The sequence below is a fragment of the Cyanistes caeruleus genome, chromosome 2 (assembly GCF_971803275.1).
Source record: "Cyanistes caeruleus chromosome 2, bCyaCae1.hap1.1, whole genome shotgun sequence".
In the NCBI taxonomy this organism is placed as follows: domain Eukaryota; kingdom Metazoa; phylum Chordata; class Aves; order Passeriformes; family Paridae; genus Cyanistes; species Cyanistes caeruleus.
This window is the reverse complement of record NC_141702.1, coordinates 44,795,626-44,816,952: the sequence shown is the minus strand read 5'-3', so window position 1 is coordinate 44,816,952 and position 21,327 is coordinate 44,795,626. Positions and strand designations below refer to the sequence as shown.

General features: G+C 44.7%; 1 protein-coding gene and 1 long non-coding RNA gene across 5 annotated transcripts in view; one reads left to right on the top strand and one right to left on the bottom strand.

Annotated features, from left to right (window-relative positions):
- The first annotated feature begins 7,493 nt into the window (after positions 1–7,493).
- LOC111927131 (uncharacterized) lies at positions 7,494–15,939 on the top strand. The gene is made up of 2 exons (XR_002863398.2): positions 7,494–7,663; positions 11,266–15,939. It is a non-coding gene; the product is annotated as an uncharacterized LOC111927131 (long non-coding RNA).
- AFG1L (AFG1 like ATPase) overlaps positions 15,683–21,327 on the bottom strand; it is a 66,453-nt gene continuing 60,808 nt past the window's right edge. For 3 of the 4 annotated variants that reach the window (XM_086876733.1, XM_086876732.1, XM_023924106.2), the window contains exon 13: positions 15,683–21,272. In XM_086876733.1, the coding sequence (XP_086732859.1) occupies positions 21,141–21,272 (132 nt within the window). In that variant the 3' untranslated portion in view covers positions 15,683–21,140. The remainder of the gene's footprint in view (positions 21,273–21,327) is intronic. The other variant, XR_015283079.1, reaches the window with a different exon arrangement.

Here is a 21,327-nt window from a genome sequence, read left to right as displayed (position 1 = left end):
GGTATTTTTGTTCCCTTATGATGAGCTGGGGTTGAGATTATATTTTCCCAAAATCGCTTTCCCCTCAACCTCCTGATCTGAGAACACTGGAATAGAAGACAAAGTTTTATTTAGGCACAGCCTGGGCACCTTTTCTATATATAATCTGTGTGAAGTGCCTCCAGCTTTGTTGGCATTGGATTCCTGGGTGACTGCTGTTTCAGCTCTGACAAGCAACTGCAGGACAGGCCTGTGATGAGGAAGCTCCAGGGTGCTGGCGCCCTGTGGATGTTTGGTGCAGGACAGGGAGGTCAGGGACCCCTCAGGGCTAAAGCATCAGCTTGGCTGAGGTTGCCAGACTGGGTTTGATCCCAGATGCATGGTGTTGCAAGCCCTAGACACAAGCTCTCCTCTCTGAGCTTGTGCAAAAGTGCCTTTACTGCCTTTTTTTCCTTCTTGCCTTTTTGTCCTGTGCCCTTTCCCCTGCTGAGATGAATGAGGTTACATTGAGAGGCTTGATGCAACTGCTGGATGCCCCAGCCTGTTGCTGCCTCCCTGGTCTTAGAAACGCTGCTGACCTCTTCGGAAGGAGAAAATGAGGGAGCAATTTCATCTTTCTCCCTCCTTGGAGGCTGGTTCTGTGTTAAGGTCACATTTACTTCTCTTGAAAAAGGAGGTGGCAGTGGCAGGGAGCACTCCCAGATAGTGGAGCTCAGCTGGGTACATAGAGAGACTGGTCCCTGGCACAGGTGGCCCCAGGATATTAGCATTTTCCCAAACAATTCCCAGGTATGGGCATAAAAAGCCCATATGCCACTAAACGTTGATGGGTAAGAGGGTTTAACAGCCTGTACACAGCTAGTCTGTGCCCACTGGATAAATCTTTTACCCCTATGGATGTGGTCTGGGTGTGCCTGGGGCGATCTGTGCTCAGAGCAGAACCCTGCACAGGGGCAGCCTTGCTTTCCAGTGTTGAATTATGTCATGGGGAAGAAGGAAGACAGCCTTGTCTTGCTTTCCCTTTACCTGCTGAGATGGCAGCACTAGCAGAGGTGACTGATGGCTCTTTTTTTGGTTGCTCCAAATGCCAGACAGAAGGAAGCTGGCTTGCATCTGCCTCAGACTCTGAATAGATTTCTTTTTCTTTTTTTTTTAAGAGTCCTGAGGGACAAACAAATGGATATAAGCACGTACTGTATTTGTGAGACTAGCACTGGGATGGCTTGCATGTTATAAATTGATGTTGAAAAATGGATGGTGGAACATTAGAGCCACACAAAATGATTCAGAGCCTGAAGAAAATGCTTCACAATGGGAGACATGAAGCACTTTGTCTCTTTAGTTTATCAAAAAAGGCCGAGCAGAGAATTGATTATGATGGTGAAGGAACTTCCTTGGAAGAAAAATATCAGGTACTGAAAGGCTCTTTAATCTAGTAAATTATGGGAATGTGTTTCAGCAAGCTGAAATCAAATACATTCATATGAAAAACCGGGCACAAATTTATTGAAATGAAGGTGGTTAATCACCATAACGAGCTGTCGGGGTAGTTGGAACATTTTCAAGATGTGTCCAAGCCAAGACAGGCCTGTTTCTGAAGGGTGTGCACTAACCACAGTTATAAGTGGAAGGGACACTGCAGTCAAGTCTCAAGCAAGGTAAACAGGTGAGGTTTGAAGGACCGTGATGTGTGACAGGCTTGACTAACAGCTCCCAATGGAGCCGTGAAGATCTAATGGTTCCCATGTGTCCTTAACCTCCGAGAGGCTGAGAAAAACAGCACTTAGCAGAAAGTGAGAGGAAGGAATCAGAATGACAGCCTCATCGCTGGCACATTCCTGTGACCTCTATTTCTAGAAGGACTGTGTCTTTCACCTGTTTGGGGCTTTACTAATGTTTGCTCTACTCCCAAGACAAGAACAACCTTTCTCCAGTCCACAAGCTCTCTGTACAGATTGGCATCAGCACCTTTAATTTTAGGAGAGTGTGAGTAAAAATTTGTAATGCTCAGCAGCTCAGTGGTAGCTAGGATAAGTAGTTTCCTTTTTCATTTTTTTTTGGTTTTTTTTAATTCCATCTTCTTAAGCTTTGGACTTGCCTGTTCTTCACGCCTCCTAGTTTCCCTTGTATCCATTTCCTTGTATTGCCTTTGCCACCAGGCTCAGAGTATTTTCCTGCATTGATAATCTGTGGTGCAGGATGTCTTGGAAGATGCTTCCTACCTATACTTTGACAAAATAAAACCTGTCTTTCTTGCAGAGATTTCACATGGGATGGGTATGTCAGTGATGTGCTGTGTAGATAAGAGCTTGTCAGGAACTTTTTGATAAAGTACCTTTCATCCAGAAGTACAAATTTGTAGCTGCTGTAGCTATTGACAGAAACACACTGAGGTATCTTTGCAAAATACCTGCAGTCTGTATCTAGAGAAGTGCTCTAATTTTAAAAACAAGGCTCCTTTTTCAGAAAACCAGTTGGTGGTGGAGATCAGGAATTTCTTATCTCCTGTTGCCTTTTTCTGGGGTCCTATTTATTCTCCATCTGCCAGGGATGATGCAAGTATTTTATTTTCTCAATCCCTAAAACAAGTTTGCTCACTTCTCCTTGTTGTAAAGGGCAGTTGTGTACAAAGTCAGAGCTGAAACAAGTAATTTCAGACAGCATCCCTATCTTCAAATTGGAGAGACATGGACTTAAAAGGTGGACTGTTTGATGGATAAGGCATTGACTGGATGGATGCAGCCAGAGAGTTGTGGTCAAGTCTCTATGCCTAGGTAGAGGCTGGTGCTGAGTGGTGTCCCTTGAGGCTCTGTCTTTTTAGTCTCTTTATTAATGACAGTAGGACCAAGTGCACCCTCAGCAAATTTGCAGATGACAAAAAGCTGAGCACTGCAGTTGGCACAACAGAGGGAAGGGATGCCATCTAGAGGAACCTGGACAAACTGGAGAACTGGACCCACTAGAACCTCGTGGGGTTCAACAAATGCAAGGTACTGCAGCTGGGTCAGGGCAATCCCAGACAGTACAGATTGGAAGAACGCATGGAGATTCAGCCCTGTGGAGAAGGACCTTTGGGTTCTCGTGGATGAAAAGCTGGACAGGAGCCAACAGGGTACACTTGCAGCCCAGAAAGCCAAACACATCCTGGGCTCCATCAAGAGGTGTGGCCAGCAGGTCAAGGGAGGTGATTCTGCCCCTTTGCTCTTTGAGTCCCCACCTGGAGTGCTGCATCTAGCTCTGGGGTTCCCAGCACCAGAAAGATGTGAACCTGTTAGAGTGAGTCCAGAGGAGGCCATGAAGATGATCAGAGGGATGGAGTGCCTCTCCTGCCCAGACAGGCTGAGTGAGCTGGGAATGCTCTTCTCTTGATGAGGAAGAGAAGGCTACAGGAAAACTTCATTGCAGCCTTCCAGTACTTAAAGTGGCTTATAAAAATGAGGGAGAGAGGCTTTTTACATGTAGCAAGGGGGAACAGTTTTAAGCTTAAAGAGGATAGGTCTATATTAAAGGTTAGGGAGAAATTCTTTACTGTGAGGATGGTGAGACACTGGTACAAGTTGCCCAGAGAAGCTGAGAATGCCCCATCCCTGGAAGTGTTCAAGGTCAGGCTGGATGGAGCTTGAAGAAACCTGATCTAGTGGAAGGTGTCTCTGCCCCTGGAAGGGGGTGGGAACTAGATGATCTTTAAGGTCCCTCCCAACCCAAACCATTCTATGATTATATGAAATGAAGGGGTGGTGTTGTCATCCAGTTGTCATGCAGTTGTTGTCAATACCTACAAACCATTAACCTGGTTCATAGACTCTCTAGAACAGAGAAGTTAGAGGTAGAGCAGAATTTTGACCTGAGATCTCTAAATAGTGAGAGTCCTGAACTTAATTTTATGCGGGGGAAAAAAAAAAAAAAGTTTGAAGAATAAAAAATTTGGGGGGGTGGGAGTGGGGGGGGTCATGTTTGGTGTAGATTTGGGGGTCTTTTGGAAGACACACAAGAAGTTTTCCAACCTGTTTTCCTGAAGCCCTCATACCTCTGGAAAGCAATAGAAGTATCTGCATGAGCAAAGATCTCCAGCACAGGAAAGTACAGAGGATGTAAGAAGAATAAGGCTTTGGATGGAGGGATGGAAGTGGTGAAGACCTGCAGCCACTGGTAGGCTTTTCTGCAAAGACTGCAGTTGCAAACAGACCTAGGCAGGAACTCACCTAGACTTTAAGAAACATTTAGTTTTAGAACTTAAGGACCCATGTTTTAGTCTGAACTGAACCCATGAGTCTAAACCTTCTTCAAACTCTGGACTAATGTTGCTTTTAACCTTACCAAGCTACAGCTTGGATCTATTTGTTTAGTCATTGGCCAGATGAAGGTTATTCTTTGTCTCAGAGAAAAGATTTACTTTTGCTCTCTGTTTGAGATTAGCTTACTGTTGTCCCCACAGTTCATCTGCTTTTATATGCATACCCTGCTGCTAAATGTGGATAAAATAGGCAGATAGTCCTTTTACTCTCTTTTCTTTTCAGCTTATTGATGCAGGATTTGGTCATATGCATGGTAATGTGTAACTGAAGGATGTTGTCCCTCTCCAGCTGGCTTAGATCTCACCTCTAAGCCTGTACTCAAAAAATCCTACCTATTCTGAGCAGCATGGGAAGTTCTCCAGGGCCCAGAATGTGAAAATTAATCAATTCTTGTAGAAATGTTTCTGTAATGCTATGGAATCCAGCCAAGAGACATGATGAATGTGAAAACTGTTTTCTAGGACATCCAGTTTCATTTAATTTTGTCATGCCCGTAGAACTTTTCAGCAAATGTCTGTATCCTTCCATCCTGCATCCTTTTGTGATGTGGTTGCCCTGGCAATCCAGCTGACTTTCCAGAAAAGCCAGCTCCATCAAAGTTCATTGACTTGCTACATTAAAGGCCTTCAGTAGGCTTCAGCATCTATTGATGCCAGTTCTTTCATGGGCTTGGACGGTTATGAGAAGAGATCTGCAGAGAGGGTTATGCTCTAGCATAACCAAATGCTTGATTTGAGCTGATTTTTTTCTTTGTTTCTTCTTCACTCTACATGGACCAATAATCTTGAAACACTGAGGTAATTTTTCTGCATATCATCAGACTTCTGTTCCAGCAGATTCTCTATAGGGGCAAAGTTTTCCAGGAAAGGTCTCTTCTTATGTACCTCCCTTCAATGTGTTTGTGCAATAGTTTAACTTGGAAAAAATCTCAATATAATTTCTTCCTTCAGGCAAGCCACAAAGGGACCAATGTTTAAACAAGTTCATCTATATTTTCCACTTGAATTTAGCAATTTTAATGCTTGAGGATTAAGAAATAGAGCCTAAAAGGTACTTAAGTATGCAAGAACCCCGAACACTGAAACGCCTTACTCCCTGAGTGCTATGTGGAGTGCTTGCACTTTATGAGGGGAAAGTTTGGTGCCTCAGAAGAACAGAACCTGAATGCACAAGGAGCTGCTTGCACCAATCAACAGAGGTATGAGCCTGGAAGGGGAAATCACATGGGGAAGACCAAGCAGACAAGAGCTGCTCTCATTATAAAAACAAACAACAAAATAATTTAGAAAAAACCCAAACTGAGCAACAACCCATGAAATGTCAAACAGAGGTTGACCCATCCTCTCTACTACCTTCTAGTTTCTTTGCTCATGTTTTTGGAGATGATACAGTCCATACATTCTCCTAGGATTTGTCAGTGGATAGGATTTCTGCAACCTAGACCCTGTGGGAGGAGGAGGAGAAGTGGAGACACTGATGATGAAGGGGTGGCAGAACAGGATTAGGAGCTTCTTGAAGCTCTTAACCATAGTAAGCCCAAGCAAGGACCATCTTCTTTTTATAAAGATATAGTCATGGGGGTATTTTTGAGGAGCCTGTCATAAGCCAAATCCTACAAGTGCTCCAGATTTCAGAGCATTGGGGTTTCAGGCTTGTTCAAAAGCCAGAATCCTGTAAGTCTGTTCTGGATATTGTGATTTTTTGAGAACAGAATCCTAGCAGAAGACAACCACAATAGATAGATTTCTTCACTGAGATACAGAGAGCAATTCATTGACACAGGTGCCCTTGAGTGTGGGGAATTCACTGCAGCACCTGAAGTTGTGTGAGTCACCGTTTCTTGTAAGAACACCTGTTTGTGCAAGGAGCATCCCACAATTACTTTAATCCCAGAAATAGGTGGCACTACCAGCTCCACTTGGCAAAAAGTCCCCACATGCAGGGGCAGCAATGACCCCCAATGAGAACTTCTGCACCCCAGAGTGGAGACAGTCTTCTATCACCCAGACAACATGCTGCCAAATATGGGTTGGGCAAATGATGGGTTGGAGACAGGATCCGGGTGGATCCCTGTCACAAGGTAGCCAAGCAGAAGCTTTCCAAAGGCTTTTTAGGGGTCTGCCTGCGGCTTTGCTCAGGAACATGTATGTATGCCCTGTACCCTGCACCAAAGGATCCTGTTGGCGCTGTGACTGGGACAATTCAGCCTGAGTCATGGCATCTGGCCATGGGAAGAAGGCTGGGATAGGACGAAGCAACATGAATGGGGTCATAGCACCAGGAGAGTTCAAGAAATTTGGACAGTACTCTCAGGCACACGGTGTGACTCTTGGGGATGGTCCTGTGCAGGGCCAGGAGCTGGATTCGATGATCCCTATGGGTGCCTTCCAGCTCAGCATGTTCTGTGATATAAGGCAGCTCAAATTTCAAGGAAGCCCTTGCTTTCCAAAACCAAGTTATAATTGACTGGTTGTGTATAAAAAACATAAATCTATTTAAAAACATAAATCATGGTGAAGGTTGTGTCATCCCTGTCCCGTGGAAGGCTCTGCTTTCCCACCTGCCCCACACTTCCTTGTCCAGCAGCTACCCTGCAGCCCCTCACGACTTCTCTGCCCCCCATTTGTGTCTACCGTCCCTGACATGGGACACAGAGCTGTATCCCATGCTGGAAGTGTGGGTGTTTCATGCCTCCTTTTTTTTTTTTTCTTTTTTTTTTTTTCTTTTTTTTTCTTTTTTTTCAGCGCTTCACAGAATGGAGGGGAGCTTCTGAAGATTTTCCAGTCTGATCCCTCTGCCAAAGCAGGGTCACTTAGAGCAGGTGACACAGGAACGTGTCCAGGTGGATTTGGAGTCTCTCCAGAGAAGGACACTCCACAGTCTCTACGGGCAGTCTATTCCAGTAACATAGTGAAATTCTACCTCATGTTGAGATGGAACTTACTGTGTTTTAGTTCATACCCATTGCTCCTCAACCTGTCACTGGGCAGCACCGAAAGTAGTCTGGCACCGTCCTCCTGGCTCCTGCCGTTGAGACAGGTGTAGATGCATTAATGGGATCCCTTCTCAGTCTTCTCTACTCCAAACTAAACTTTCTGAAAGGGCTCTCAGCCCAGGCTAGTACAGCGTGTTTGCCTGACTTTGTTCTCGGCCTGGCGGTGACAGTCTGGGGTGTATTTTCACCCCCCCCTTGCCAGGCCGCGGGCCCGCGCCGCCGCCGCCCGGCCGCGGAGCGCGCCCGCCATCTTGTGGGCTCTGCCCGCCTTGCAGGCCGCCCTCAGCCCAGCCCTGCGGCGCTCGGGGCTTCAGCGGGATCTCCAGAGCAGATTTAGAATATGGAGGAAAGCTGGGACTAGAACAGATTTCCAAAAAAAGTTGCGGATGCCCCTGTAAGTGTTCAAGGCCAGGCTGAGTGGGGCTCTAAACAACCTGGTCTAGTGGAAGGTGTCCCGGCCCATGGCAGGGAGGTGGGAACTTAAAGGTCCCTTCTATCCCAAGCTGTTCTGTGATTTTGCAAACAAGAGTAGGAGAAAGCCGAAAGCAGTGTCCTAAGGCAGGTATTCCCTTTTACCTCTGGGAAATGGCTGATTGCAGAGGGAGTGGGTGTGTTTCCAGAGCTCCAGCAGGTGCAAGTCTTGTGGGGAACCTGGGCTATTTGGATGACTCTTGTTATCCTAAGGAGAGGTATCCCCACAATTCCTTGCCAGTCTAGGATTTAATAGCCCTAGCCTGCTAATTTTTTACCATCAGAGAGGCCAGGGTGTGCAGATTCTGGAGAAGACAAGCGAAGAACAGGGAATGCCATTTGACTGGAAGCGCCACTGAAATTGCAATAAACAATGAGGGTGTTTGATGAGAAATTGCCTGCTTGGCACTACTACAACAGCCTGATGAAGAGAGAGTGAGGCAATTGTGTGCACACTTCTTTAGGAAAGGCTGAGCAACAAAATTTTTCCTTCTCTGAGGCAAGAAAAGGGATTCCAACACACAGTGGAGCTAGATGATGGCGTATGATGTGCCCAAGCACAAAAGCATTCCTACAGAACTAGGGGCTAGTTTTCCCTTCTCAGTCAGTCTTTCATGATAATTTACTGTTTATCCTGCCTTAGCCCAGACTCTCTGTTTTGCCTGGATAATGGAACAATGGTGCATCAATTCACTTAAAATACGACATTGAACCTGTCTGTTGTCACTGATGGTAGATGCACCAAAGTTAGAGGAGAGGGACCCACAGATCCTAACAGCTTCCCTAACATTTCCTTTCACCAGGAGCATCTCAGCCCAAGTGAAACAGCAAAATCTCCCTAGAACCTGCAGTATGACAGGCTTTGTACACCTGCCCACATGCAAGAGGGACATTCCTCCTTCCACAGGAGATCTGTGGAGTGAAGGTAATAGGAAGATGGGAGTTTGTGTCTGTTTTAAGCCAAGAAATGGGAAACTCTGCTGAAACTCGTTTTGCCCTATTTTTACCCTCTGCTTATCCTGTTAATATGCAAAAAGTATCCAGTCATCTTTCTGTTTGAAAGACTGGAGGTACTAGAGTCCAGCTTCTCTTTTGCAGGGACCCATCTTCCACCCTAGTCATGTACCTAAATACATTGGAGGATTTTGACCCAAAGGCTGAGACTTCTGAAGCTCATTTCTTGTTTGGGACATAGGCATTAATTAAAATAGGCATTGTGGCATTAATGGTTCAATGGCTTCAGCTCTAAATGAGCTGGCAAAGGTGTTCTCAGCCCAGAATTTTTTTTCTATTTCCAGCTGTTGCAGTTGATCAGAGAAGCAGGTCATAGGTTCACAGCATCATAGAATATGCTGAGTTGGAAGGATCCCGCAGGATCATCTAAGTCCAACTCCTGGACCTGCACAGCACCACCCCAAGAAGCACACCTTGCATCTGATAGCATTGTGCAAATGCTTCTTGAATTCTCTTGGTCTTGCTGCTGTAATCACTTCCCTGGGGAGCCTGTGCCCACCTACCCTCTGGGTGAAGAACCTTTTCCTAGTACCCAACCCAACCCTCCCCTGGCCCAGTGTGAGGTCATTCCCTGTCCAGGTCCTGTCTCTGGTCACCACAGAGAAGAGATCAGTATCTGCCCCTCCTCTTCCCCTTTCCACAGAGCTGCTTTACAGCCTCTCATTCCCCATCTGTCCGTGCATCCAGGATGCAGAATCTGCCTCATCCCAGATGCAGAGTCCAGCACTTTCCCTCATTGAACTTCATATGGTTGGTGACTGCTCAGTCCTCTGATTTGTCAAGGTCTCTGCTGGGCCTCCCTGCCCTTGAGGGCCCCAACAGCTTCTCCCAATTTAGTATCATTGGCAAATTTATCCAGGATCCCTTCAGATTCTGCATCCAAGTCATTCATGAAGATGTTGAAGAGCACAGGGCTGAAGATGGAGCCCTGTGGAACTCCACTGGTGACAGGTCACCAGTCCGATGTCACCCACTCCCTATAACCCTTTGTGCCTCAGTGGTGAGCCAGTGGCTCACCCATGGCATGATGTGTTTATCCAGCTGTGTGCCCGACCTTTTGTCCAGAAGGACACTGTCAGAGTATTGAATGCTTTACTGAAATTCAAAAAGAATAATCAGCTGGCTTCCCTTGACCAGCTAGGTGGGTTCCCATGTTGTAAAATGAAGTTTGACAAGCAAGACCTTCCCCTCAGGAAGCTATACTGGCTGTGACCGATGAATGGTGGTTTCCAGTTTCCCAGTTGATTGTGCTCTCCTTGCAAACCTTGTTCCTCTTCCACACCAAGTCACTTACAACACTTTGCTTCTGATTCATCATCACCACGTCATTTTGGAAAACTGAAATAAATGCTGGACCAAACCAAGAACTGCAGGGTTGCCTGGATGCTATGCTGTGGAGGTTAAATAGCAGGAAGCCAGCTGTCAAACCTATGAGTGTGACAAAAGGAAGAGCTGAGGTGGAGGAGTGGGATGGAGGGTGCCCAAGCAGCACCATGCAGCCCACCAAGGGCAAGCGAAGGGATGAAAGGCAGTCTCTGTTCAGAGGGGGAACACTAGTTAGTCTGAAGAGGAAAAGGGAATCTGGCAAGGACAAGGGTGCAGTTTTGTAATGGTACAGAGGACCCCTGGAAAGACCTTGAAATGAGAGCAATCAATTAACAAGCTGCTGTGGCTTCAGAAAAGCCATTATAGACATAGTGATGTAATGAGCACATCTGATGCACAGAAGCTATTTAACCTTCAGCCTCTTGCCTTGTAAAGCACCTCTGGGGCACTGGGTAAAGCTGTTAATTATTAAGGTCAACCCCAGCAGACAGAGGTGTCCTCAAGTATGGATTGCTGTGATACACTCAGATAATTTCTCCATTATGTCAATAACTAATTTCCTGAATTGTTCAGGAATTGACAGATTAGCATCCATTAATCAAGTCTTAACTCATGGCTATGGGAGCAGTTACAGGCCACAAGGACTGCAGAACACATTCATAACTCCTTGAGCACATGTAATACATATACACAGACAGTATTGCAGCAGCTTGGTGTTGGTAAAACAAATAACCAACGTATGTAAAAACACTGGGCAGGCAGTGGCAGGCACCAGCTTGAGCAGGTGTCTTGATGTTTGTCCTCAGGTGCTCTGAGAGCACAGGATGAAGTCACTCTCACTTTTGAAGAACTGTGTATTGAGGAATTGTAAATTAACTGAATAACAACCAAACCAAAATACCCATTATATTCACTACCAAAAGCACATTTTTTCTTTTTTTCTGGGGAAAAAAACCATACAGCAAACATTTCATGGATTTGATAAGTGTGACATTTTACACTGTTCACTTTTATGCTGCAAGACAAATCTCATTGCTTTTATTTATGCAGGCCATATAATTTTGTGTACCTAAATGCAAACATTTTTTTCCAAGCCCAGTCTAAGAAGAGCCTTTGGAAACTGCAATACAGTTAGGTAAGAAATTCCTTTGTTTCACAAAGCGGTTTTATTGTTTTGCCTCAAAGCCAAGCACGACTGGAAAAGCAGCTATCCTAAGTGAAGGGATGTGGTGGAGGAGAGGCTCAGCACTGAGGCTGCCTGAGCCTGGCACACTGGCTGCGTCCAGCTTTTGCAGGAGAAGGGAAATGGCCGTGTGACTGCATCACAGCATTACCTGTGTCTGCACTTACCTGCCTGAAACTATTCTGACTGACTGCCTTAAACCAAAGGAGGCTGGCGAGACACAGGAAAGAGAAGGAAATGAAACTACGATGGTGATAAAGCCTACTAATACCAACATTCCTTCAGGGGGATCGGTGGGGAGCGAGGCACTGGAATAAATGCTGCCTGCCTGCTGCCAGAAGGGTGACAAGCTGTTTTACCAAGGCCAGCAACGAATACAAAAGGATATTAAAAAGATATTAAACCCTCCCCCAGCACAGATGAAAGGGCTGGGGACTGGGGGTATGGAAAAGAGCTCAGAGCAGCTTCTTAAGAAGAAACATTACTGGACTTGCAGCTGCACCTGGGTGTCCCAGCAGGGGATTTCAGGGGCTTGTCTAAGCTGCTGAAAAGGTGAAAAAGGGGAAGACCCAAGCACCAACACCTCCCTCAGGCTCAGGCTTGTCTCCTGGTTTGTGGCAGGTTTCTGGCTGTACTGCCAACTATTCTGCCCCAAAGGGAGAGTTTCAGCTGTCCACTACAGGCTGTTTGGAGGGGAAGGGATTGGCAGGCAATGTTCAAAGACAGCAGTCCTGTTTAAATGCCAACACTGGGAGTAGGGTGGGTGAGACAGGCAGGGGGTGCCAGCCCAGTCACAGGGCAGTGAACATAGCAGCAGCCCTCATCTCCTGAGCTTGTGCCCTGGGAGAAATGTCAAAGCTGGATTGGGGAGGGACACTGCTCCCTTACCTGGAATGATGTCTGGCATTTTTTTCCCCCTCCAGACATCCTTTACTAGACAAGTCACTACCACCTTTCCCAACAAACCTCATCTCATTTGTAATCCTTAGGCTGCCATGGCCACAGCATCACTGCTGCAGCATCACTGCAGTACCTGTGTACAAGGGGCAGGTGGCCCTGGGAGAGGCCACAGGGGGAGAGCAAGCCCAGGTGCACCACAGGCTGGAGCTGTCTGCCCACTGAAACTGCCCAGGCGGCTGTTACTGAAATTTAATTTGCCTGGTGCATTCCATGGACATTTTAATCAGCATTTCCTACAATCTACTTGGCAAAGAGGCTCGATTGGCAGCTGCCTGACTGAATGGGCTTTGCACCCAGTCTAACCTTCTCCATTTGCAATTTCCAGTGCTGGAAAACCTCTCTGTCTCACTTTCAGAAGTTTCTATAGCAATCACAACTATCCTAGTGAAGCACTGGAAATGGCAGCCCATTCAGATTGTAATTTTTCTGGACAGTGATTGCTTCTCTCTCCACTGGCCCCTGAAATGTTACTTTTTGGGAGACATCAACTGCAACTGGAGAACACTGGTCCTCTGCCTGTGTTTCCAACCAACTTTGCTCCCCCTGCCCCCGTGAGGAACTTTGTTAACTGCTTACAGTGTGTGAACCTCAATTAGCAAGGAAGTGTTGCTGGGCACATCATACCTCAGCTACAGGAAAGACCTGACATGAGTGATGCTCTTAACAGGCCTGCAGGAACAAACCTCACCACCCAGCACATCATGTTGTGACCTGAACATTATCCATCACTGCATGTTGAAAAAGTTACACAAGTGTGTTTGCCTTTGCTAATTGTAAAAAACCAGAGCACTCAAAGCTTTTTTCTTCATGTCAATGAGCTTACTTTTCCTGGTTTGGTTGACTTCAGTTTAAACAATCACTTGATCTTTTGTTCCATGCTTCATTTTTCAGTGGTTGTGATTGCTCTTAATTACTGTGACACTGAAGAACCATGTGCTAAAAATACATTAAGTAACTTCTTGCAATAAGAAAATGTGGTAGAATTATCCCACCGCTTGTGAAGAAATCAGTTAACCATTTCTTAAGCTCTTGTAATAATCTTCCCCTATACTTTTACAGCTATTGTTGCCTGCTGGAAAAAAATAGCTTAAAGCTGAGTAAGGGGAATTGTGGATAAGTGTTTGCAATTTGGCTTTGGACTGACAGAGTGTGGTTGCACTCAGAGAATTTGAAGTCTTTGCACTGGCAGCAGTACTCAAATCTGGAAATATAGGATTCACATTGGAAAAGAGTGGATTTTTATAACGATTTAAATGAACAATTTCAGCTAGAGAGTGGATTAACAGAGCCAACTAAACCCTTCACCCTGACAAAGAACTGGCGGGAGGACTATAGAAACACATCCAAAATTTTACCAACATGAATGCAGAGTACTAGGTCAGTGAGAAGCATTTCTGTATTTTAATGGCTCTCTTAGAAATCAATTCAATTTAAAACAAAAGTTGTTTTACAAATATGTGGAGCATGCAGAAGGCTGGAGAGGGAGCAAGTGGCCTGCATCCTCCATCTGCTCTATCCTCTCTCTCCTCTCGCACTAGGAACTGCTACTGCAAGTCCCCCTTCTGGGCAGACAGAGGCAAAAGCAGGCAGTGCCCCAAAGCCAAGCGTCAGAAATGTCTCCCTTTCTGCAGATGTGTGGGTGTATCCCCAGACCCCACACCCTGTCTTTCCTGTATGCCAGAGCTCTTGAGGCCCAAAGCCAAGCAGCAGGAAACTCTAAGCCCAGGGGTCTTGGGGAAGCTGAGACACAAAAACCTGTGCTTCTCCATCAGAAATGAGGTTACAGAACAAGAGAATATTAAGTATTCCATGATGAGGAGCAATCCACTGACAAGAGATGGACATGTTGGGGATTGCTCATCTCTGAGAGGAAATGGATCAGTGTGACACAAGAGAAGCAACAAAGGCAGATTGGCAAAACCTGTTCTTGAAGAATTTCAGAAGAGGCAGAAAAGCTAAGGGACTTTTTTTGAGCAAAATTTCTTATTAAGCCCCACCAGCTTACTGCTGCAGGATGTTTAAAGGAAAAACCAGGATCTTAAATTGATCTGGAGAAGGGTCCAATGTTTCCATGAGTGACAAGGCATGCAACCATTGTTGATGGTACAGATTCACAAACCTGTGTGAATCTGTAATGGGAGAGTAAGACATCCCATTCTCAGTGCTCTTCTCAAACACTGGATACCACAATGCTGCAAGCAAGATACTGGAGCAAGTTTGTTGCTTGACTTCCAATTACAATATCCCTCTTCAAGAAATGGGAAAATATAATGTTTGCAGTAAAAGATAGAGAAATAGGCTCAAAGTTTAACCTTTCCTAAAAATTTTACACTCCTGGTTTCTCAAGTCCTAACTGTGAAACACTGCTTGCCGTCTGCCAGCCAGAACTGGCACCCATGGAGAAGTGCCGTGCTGCAGCAGCGCTCTCCCATTCTCAGCACTCAGAGGTGCTCCTTCAGGGCACTTACACTGGGGAGCTGCAGTGATCCTCAGACGCCCCCAGTGTGGGGGTTCTCTGCCAGCCTACATGTTAACTAACTGCTTCCCCAGGCAATTTTCCAAGCTGGGCAAAACCTGTAACAACTAACCATGGAACTAATTGGCTGACAGCAAAAGCCCATCTTGAACAGTAAGAATTCCAAATTACAGTGGGGGGGGAAGCACTTTAATTGTGGCTTGCATACAGCTATTTTGTCTCACCTTCAAGTTGTTGGAGGAAAGAGCCAGAGGTTGAAAAAAGGGTTCCAAGCCCAAAAATTAGGGCTGCTGGCAGCAGTAACAGAGGCAGACAAGTCTAAACTACTTCTGAATGAGGACCTCTCTGACAAGCCCCGGATATTCCAACCCAAAAGCTGAACCATGTGTAGGGCAATGGCTACAGCTTGCACAGGCAACCACATGCCCAGAAACTGGCAGTGCTGCCAGTCCAGGTTTGCCCCCTGGATACTGAGATTCAAGAGAAAAACAAGCACACTAAGTCATGAAGATCAAAGGGCTGGAGCACCTCTCCTATGGAGGCTGAGAGAGGTGAGGTTGTTCAGCCTGGAGAAGGCTCCAGGGAGACCTTACAGCACCTTCCAGTACCTAAAGGGCGTTGCAAGAGACCTGGAAGGGGACTTTTTACAAGGGTAGTAACAGGACAAAGGGCTTTTAACTGAAAAGAGGGAGGGCTTAGAGTGGCTACTAGGAATAAATTCTTTACTGTGAGGGTGGTGAGGTGCTGGAACAGGTTTCCCAGAGCAGCTGTGGATGCCCCATCCCTGGCAGTGTTCCCAGACAGGCTGGATAAGGCCTTGAGTAACCCGGTCTAGTGGGAGGTGTCCCTGCCCATGGCAAGGGAGGTTGGGATTAGATGATCTTAAAGGTCCATTCCAACCCCTTAACAGTCTATTATTTTAAGTAACAGTGGGTCTGTCTATCCAGAACACATATCTAAAAACAGCATGAATAAGTGACAAGTTTATAAAATCTGGATTTATTAATTTTTATTACAAGATAAATTCTTCACAAATGACAGATAGATTTGACAGTGTTCAGTCTGTAATATATTAGATTCAAAATGACATATTTTAAAAAATATTTTCTGTATACAAGGAAAATCCCAACAGAATTTACAAAGCCACTGTATTTCGCATCTATAGAATCTGAGATTGTTATAAATCTTATGGGAAATCTGTTATTACAAGTAAAATAAAAACCACACAAATTGTTTACAATTTTAATCTCAAATCTCTTTTTTTCCTTTAAATAAATTCTTAAAATAGATGCATTATTTAAAACAAAATCACTACCACGAGGCACGTGGTGTTCAGTGGATGACATTAATTCTGTAACCCAAACAAGAAGACTAATCCACTCTGAGTAGCTAAATTAATTTTTTGCAGTATTTACATACTTTACTGAAGTATTTTCATCCCAGAGTCTCAGCAAGCATCTTAGAATATTAATGAGAAAAGCCTGGCAGCATGCCAGAGTTAAAAAGTAAGAAAGTAACATCATTCCCATTTTTTCAACAGGGAAACTGAGGCACCAGGTGTATTCAGACCCAGGCAATTGCAGAAAGAAAAATCCCAATCTTAATTCTGTTAGCTATATCTTGATAGAGAGACTCTTCTTCCTCCTTGTTACATGGCTGGTGACTGTGCTGGGCACTGTTTGAAACCTGGTCAGTTGCTTTTTTTCATGCTTAGATTGCTGCAAAATAGGTGCCATCTATCCAGCTGTGGTGTCATCACGAACACCTTTACTAAAAGAAAAGCCATTAATGGTTTTCCTCTTCAGATTGAAAACCAGCAACAGCAAAAAGTGCATCTTCAATCCCTCTAAAGCCTCTGGAAGGCTGTCTTGTCCTACCCAAAATACTGCAATTGTTCCCTCAATCAGCACAGAAACAAATACTGAAAATGGTAACTCTGAAAAACAGAATTCCCTGTTTATTATTTAAAAAAAAAAAAGTTAAATTTTTGGGTATTGTGAACATTCTTTGGTCAATTAAGTATTTGAAAGAAGTTAGTTGTGAGATTCTCAGCCAGGATGTGAACTTTAGAAAACACGAAGTGTTTCACATGGTCCATAATCCCCAGGATTTTACTTCCTATCACAGCAAAATATTATAGGTCAATAAATAACACATCAATAAAGGTTACTTGAAAAGACCTTTAAAAATAACTTGTCAATAATGTTTCCTAAATGACTAAAAGAAATAAAAACTTGATGCAGATCTGAGATGACATGAATTCACAAATTAAGAAAACCCTAAAAAGCCAGGACTTAAACTCTGGACAGAAGTATCCACCACAAGCATCCAGCATCCATCCAGCAATTTTTAAGGCTATTATGGAGGGGCATAATTTAGTCAAAGGCATCTCACTGTTTACGTTTTGGCAAATAAAACATCTTCATGTGGGAATAAAGTCATGTGGAATAAAGTCATGGGCTATTGTTGTCTCACAGCAGCAGGAGCAGGCCAGGCAGCAGAGGACAGGACAGCTGGGAGCACAAGTGGCCCAGCATCCTGGGGCACGACACAACCACTCTTGTCCATGGTGTCCAGTGAGATTCTGGCTGGCACCAGTTTCCTGGAAGGTGTCTGACCCCAGAAGCAGCACCCCCAACTGAGCACTGGAAAAAGGTGTTATACATGCTACAGCATTGTAAAATAAGCAAATAGGGCCTCACTTTCTTCAGGGAGGTACATGGGCATAAATGTGCTGCTTCTGTGGTTACTGAGGCACCTTCTGCCCTGGTATCCGGGCTGGCTGAGAAACTGGTCCAATAAATTTCTCCCTGAGGACCTGACCCAAAAGTGGCAAATCTCCCTCTGCAGCACAATCACAAATACAGCACAGTGATTTAGGCAACTTTTCCTGTTTTCAGCCTCAAAACACTTTCTGTAATCTTCTCAATTTATTTTCCTTGATTACTGCTGGTGTCTACCAGGGACTCCCAACAGACAAATTCCATGCTGGCCAAGGAAAGACAAGCACTATGGTTTTATTTAGCAATGTCTTCTGGAAGCAATGCTGACTCTGGAAGCTTTTCAGAACTTCCCTCCTGTGTTTTCACAGCTCTCATCTATATCCTTAGAGGCTTTCAATGGTACATCAGTCCCACTGCACTTCTAAACACCTGGGGTATCTGAGTTACTTCCAAAAACCTGGGGTATCTGAACTGGGGTTTGTGCATTCAGACTTCAGAAAAGCCTCAAATACCAATGGCAAAGCAGCAGCAGTTTGAACACAAACAGGGACTCTGTGGTTAAAGGAGCTTCATCATCACCCACATGGTGGAGAAACACCTCACTTCCCTGGCCTGTCCCTGTGGGAATGAAGAACTTGCCAGGATCTCCTCTCCCACATGTCCCACACATGTCATCTGTGTTCTGCAGGATTACACACCTGTACCACCTGACAGAGAAGGACATACAGGCTAAACATATAAACAGTTTTTAAAAGAATGTAAATAAATATCTATATGCAAAGTGCCTTAGGTTATCTACCACCATCTCCCATTTTTGGACAACACATTCTGGTTCAAGGCAGGAAGCACTTGAATGCTACTCAAAAGAAGTCAAGGCTGAAGCTTCAGCAGAGTTATCAGCACAGTCCCAGGCTGATAGGTATAGAGTGCCACATATAAACACAGAAACACACACACTTAAATGATATATATTAGTTCTATCTAGATTTCTATATACATGTATAAATTAAATACATAAATGTGTTTGTATATACAGACACACATGCATGAGTGTCAATAGTCCCTAGGTTGAGAAACCTAATCTGAATCTCTGAAAACATCCACCAGTTATTTGGATATTCTTCAGTATAAGCAATGTGTTTTGATTGGAGTTTTCATAAATATGCATTAAAATTCTCCATGGTAGTCACCCTTGTGGGAATAATATTATAGTTCCATGAGCTGCAAACTATACATATAGGCTTTAAAAATTATGTGAAGAGCAGGTATGACCAGTGTAAGTAACTTCCAGGACAAACAGAAGGGATCAGAACAGAAAACCAGACTTGAGCACGTGCCTCCCTAACAAAAGTAAGTGCACAGGACCTCTCCAGCCCTCCCTGCTGCCCAGAAGGCCCTTTTAGAAGCTTTTTGTAAATCTGACAATTGATGATAATTGATGTGAGACAATTTGGTAACAGACAGAAAAATATATTGCAAAATCCAAGATAACCTCTCAAAGTTGGGCACAGTGTGTTATATATCTCCTCCCTAGGAAATGAGGACAGTCTTCAGTCCATCTACATGTTTCTTTTCTACTCAAAGTTTCTAAATATGCTCTTAGGATTGCTTTATAAAAATACATGATAAGCCAATACACACAATACCATGTTTTGTTTAACTTAAGATTAAAATCAAGAATGACGCCACTGCATCTTTTAACTAAAGTAGAGTTTCCAACCACAAAGATGAGGATGGGTGATGTGTCTTGAGGTATCAATTACTATCCTGTCTTTTCCATAAAACACATTCCTATGGTAACAGGATGAATTGCCTGAGTAATACTGAGTACTGCTCCCCCCAGATCAGGGCAGGTGTGTTAGCAGCAGTGGAAGGTTTGGTGTAGAAGAAGCCTAAGAAAATTCAGGGTAGAGACATCATTGGTGTAAAGGCAGTGTATTCAGGCTTGTAAGAACCACTAAATTTAGGAAGAATATGAATTTGCACTTATTTGCTACAGCATAGCCTGTCTTATCAAGGTCTCTCTCTTTTCCCATCCATTACTTAGATCTTAATCCTGTGCAGCTTCAAGTACCTTAAAGCTCCTCCTCAGGGTTCTCTCTTGGTTAAAACCATTAGCTTTCAATGAACCAGACTGAGCAACAGTCTGCTTAGAAAAAACTCCTAGAGCCTGAATGTCAACACATAGCTAGAATCTGAGAATAATAAAAAAAAAGCAAAACAGAACACACTACAGAAGAATTCCAACAGTCTGGCATGGACAATATCAGGAGTTTCTTAAAGAAAGCATTTGATTTTTCTTTTGTGCAAGCAGCATTGTACCTGACAGAAGAAGTGCATAAACAATGAAGTGCCGACTTCATGTGACATCATAAAATGCCTCTGCATAGCCCATCAATGTTTTCCGTACACCAATCCTCCAGAAAAATTCTAAACCCATTAAATTTCCTGAACCTCAAAGTTATATTTTAGAGAATCATTAATGTTGGAAAAAAACTCCAGGATCAAGTCCAACTTTTGTCCAAACATCACCCTATCAAATAAATCACAGCACTAAGTGCCATGTCCAGCAATTTCTTTAGCACTTCCAGGGATGGTGACTCCACCACCTCCCTGGGCAGCCTGTTCCAATACTGGACAACACTTTCAAAGAAGAAATTCTTCCTCATGTCCAATCTGAACCTGGAGCAGCTTGAGGCTGTGTCCTCTCATCCTGTCACTGGCTACCTGGGAGAAGAGTCCAATCCTCACCTCATTACAGACTCCATTGAGGGAATTGTAGAGAGCAATAAGGACCTCCCCGAGCCTCCTTTCTCCAGGCTAAACACCCCCAGCTCCTTCAGCCACTCCTCACAGGATTTGTTCACCAGAACCTTCACCAGCTTCATTGCCTTTCTCTGGACTCATTCCAGCCCCTCAATGTCCTTCTTGTAGTGGAGGGCCCAGACTGAACACAGGATTCAAGGCATGGCCTCACCAGTGCGGGTACTGGGGGACAATCCCTGCCCTGGTGCTGATACAGGCCAGGATGCCATTGGCATTCTTGGCCACCTGGGCACAGCTGGCTCATGTTCTGTTGACCAGCACCTCCAGGTCCTTTTCCCCTGAGCAGCTTTCCAGCCACTCTGCTGCAGCCTGTAGGGCTGCCTGGGGTTATTGTGATCCAAGGGCAGGACCTGGCAGTTTGGCCTTGTAGAACCTCACACAATTGGCCTCAGCCCATTGATCCAGCCTGTCCAGATCCCTCTGCAGAGCCTTCCTACCCTTCTGCAGATCAACACTCCCACCCACTCAGCATCATCTGTGAACTTGCTGAGTGTGTACTTTGATCCCCTTGTCCATACCATGGATAAAGATATTGAAGAGGGCTGGCCCCAGTACTGAGCCCTAGGGAACCCCACTGCTGACCAGCCACCAGCTGGATGTAATTCTGTTCACCACCACTGTATGGACCCGGACATCCAGACAGGTAAGAACAAATGAAGGCAAAATTTCACATATCCACACACTGGTGGTACAGAAAAATAACTGATGAGACCTCATGTCTTAAGCTCAAAAAACTATTAATGAAAGAAAACATGGTCCAGATGATAAAGTGCAATTATTATTCAAGTTGTGCTAAAAAGCTTTCCAGTTCTTTTCCGAAGCTTTTCCAATTTTTCCTCTTGGTGATTTCATGCTGTAATTGTACTTCTTGGTGATTTCATTCAACTTTTAATTATGTTTTTTTGCTTCTGTCCCCATCATTCCAGTACTGCTCAGTTTGCATTTCTGTGAGCCGTGAAAGAGTACGCTGAAAGGCAAAGACTTCCTCTTCTCCTGTAAACATGGAGAGTCCTTTGGCAGAATCCTACATCAGCACACAAAAACAGCATCACACACCTGTGAGACTCAAGGCTGTACTG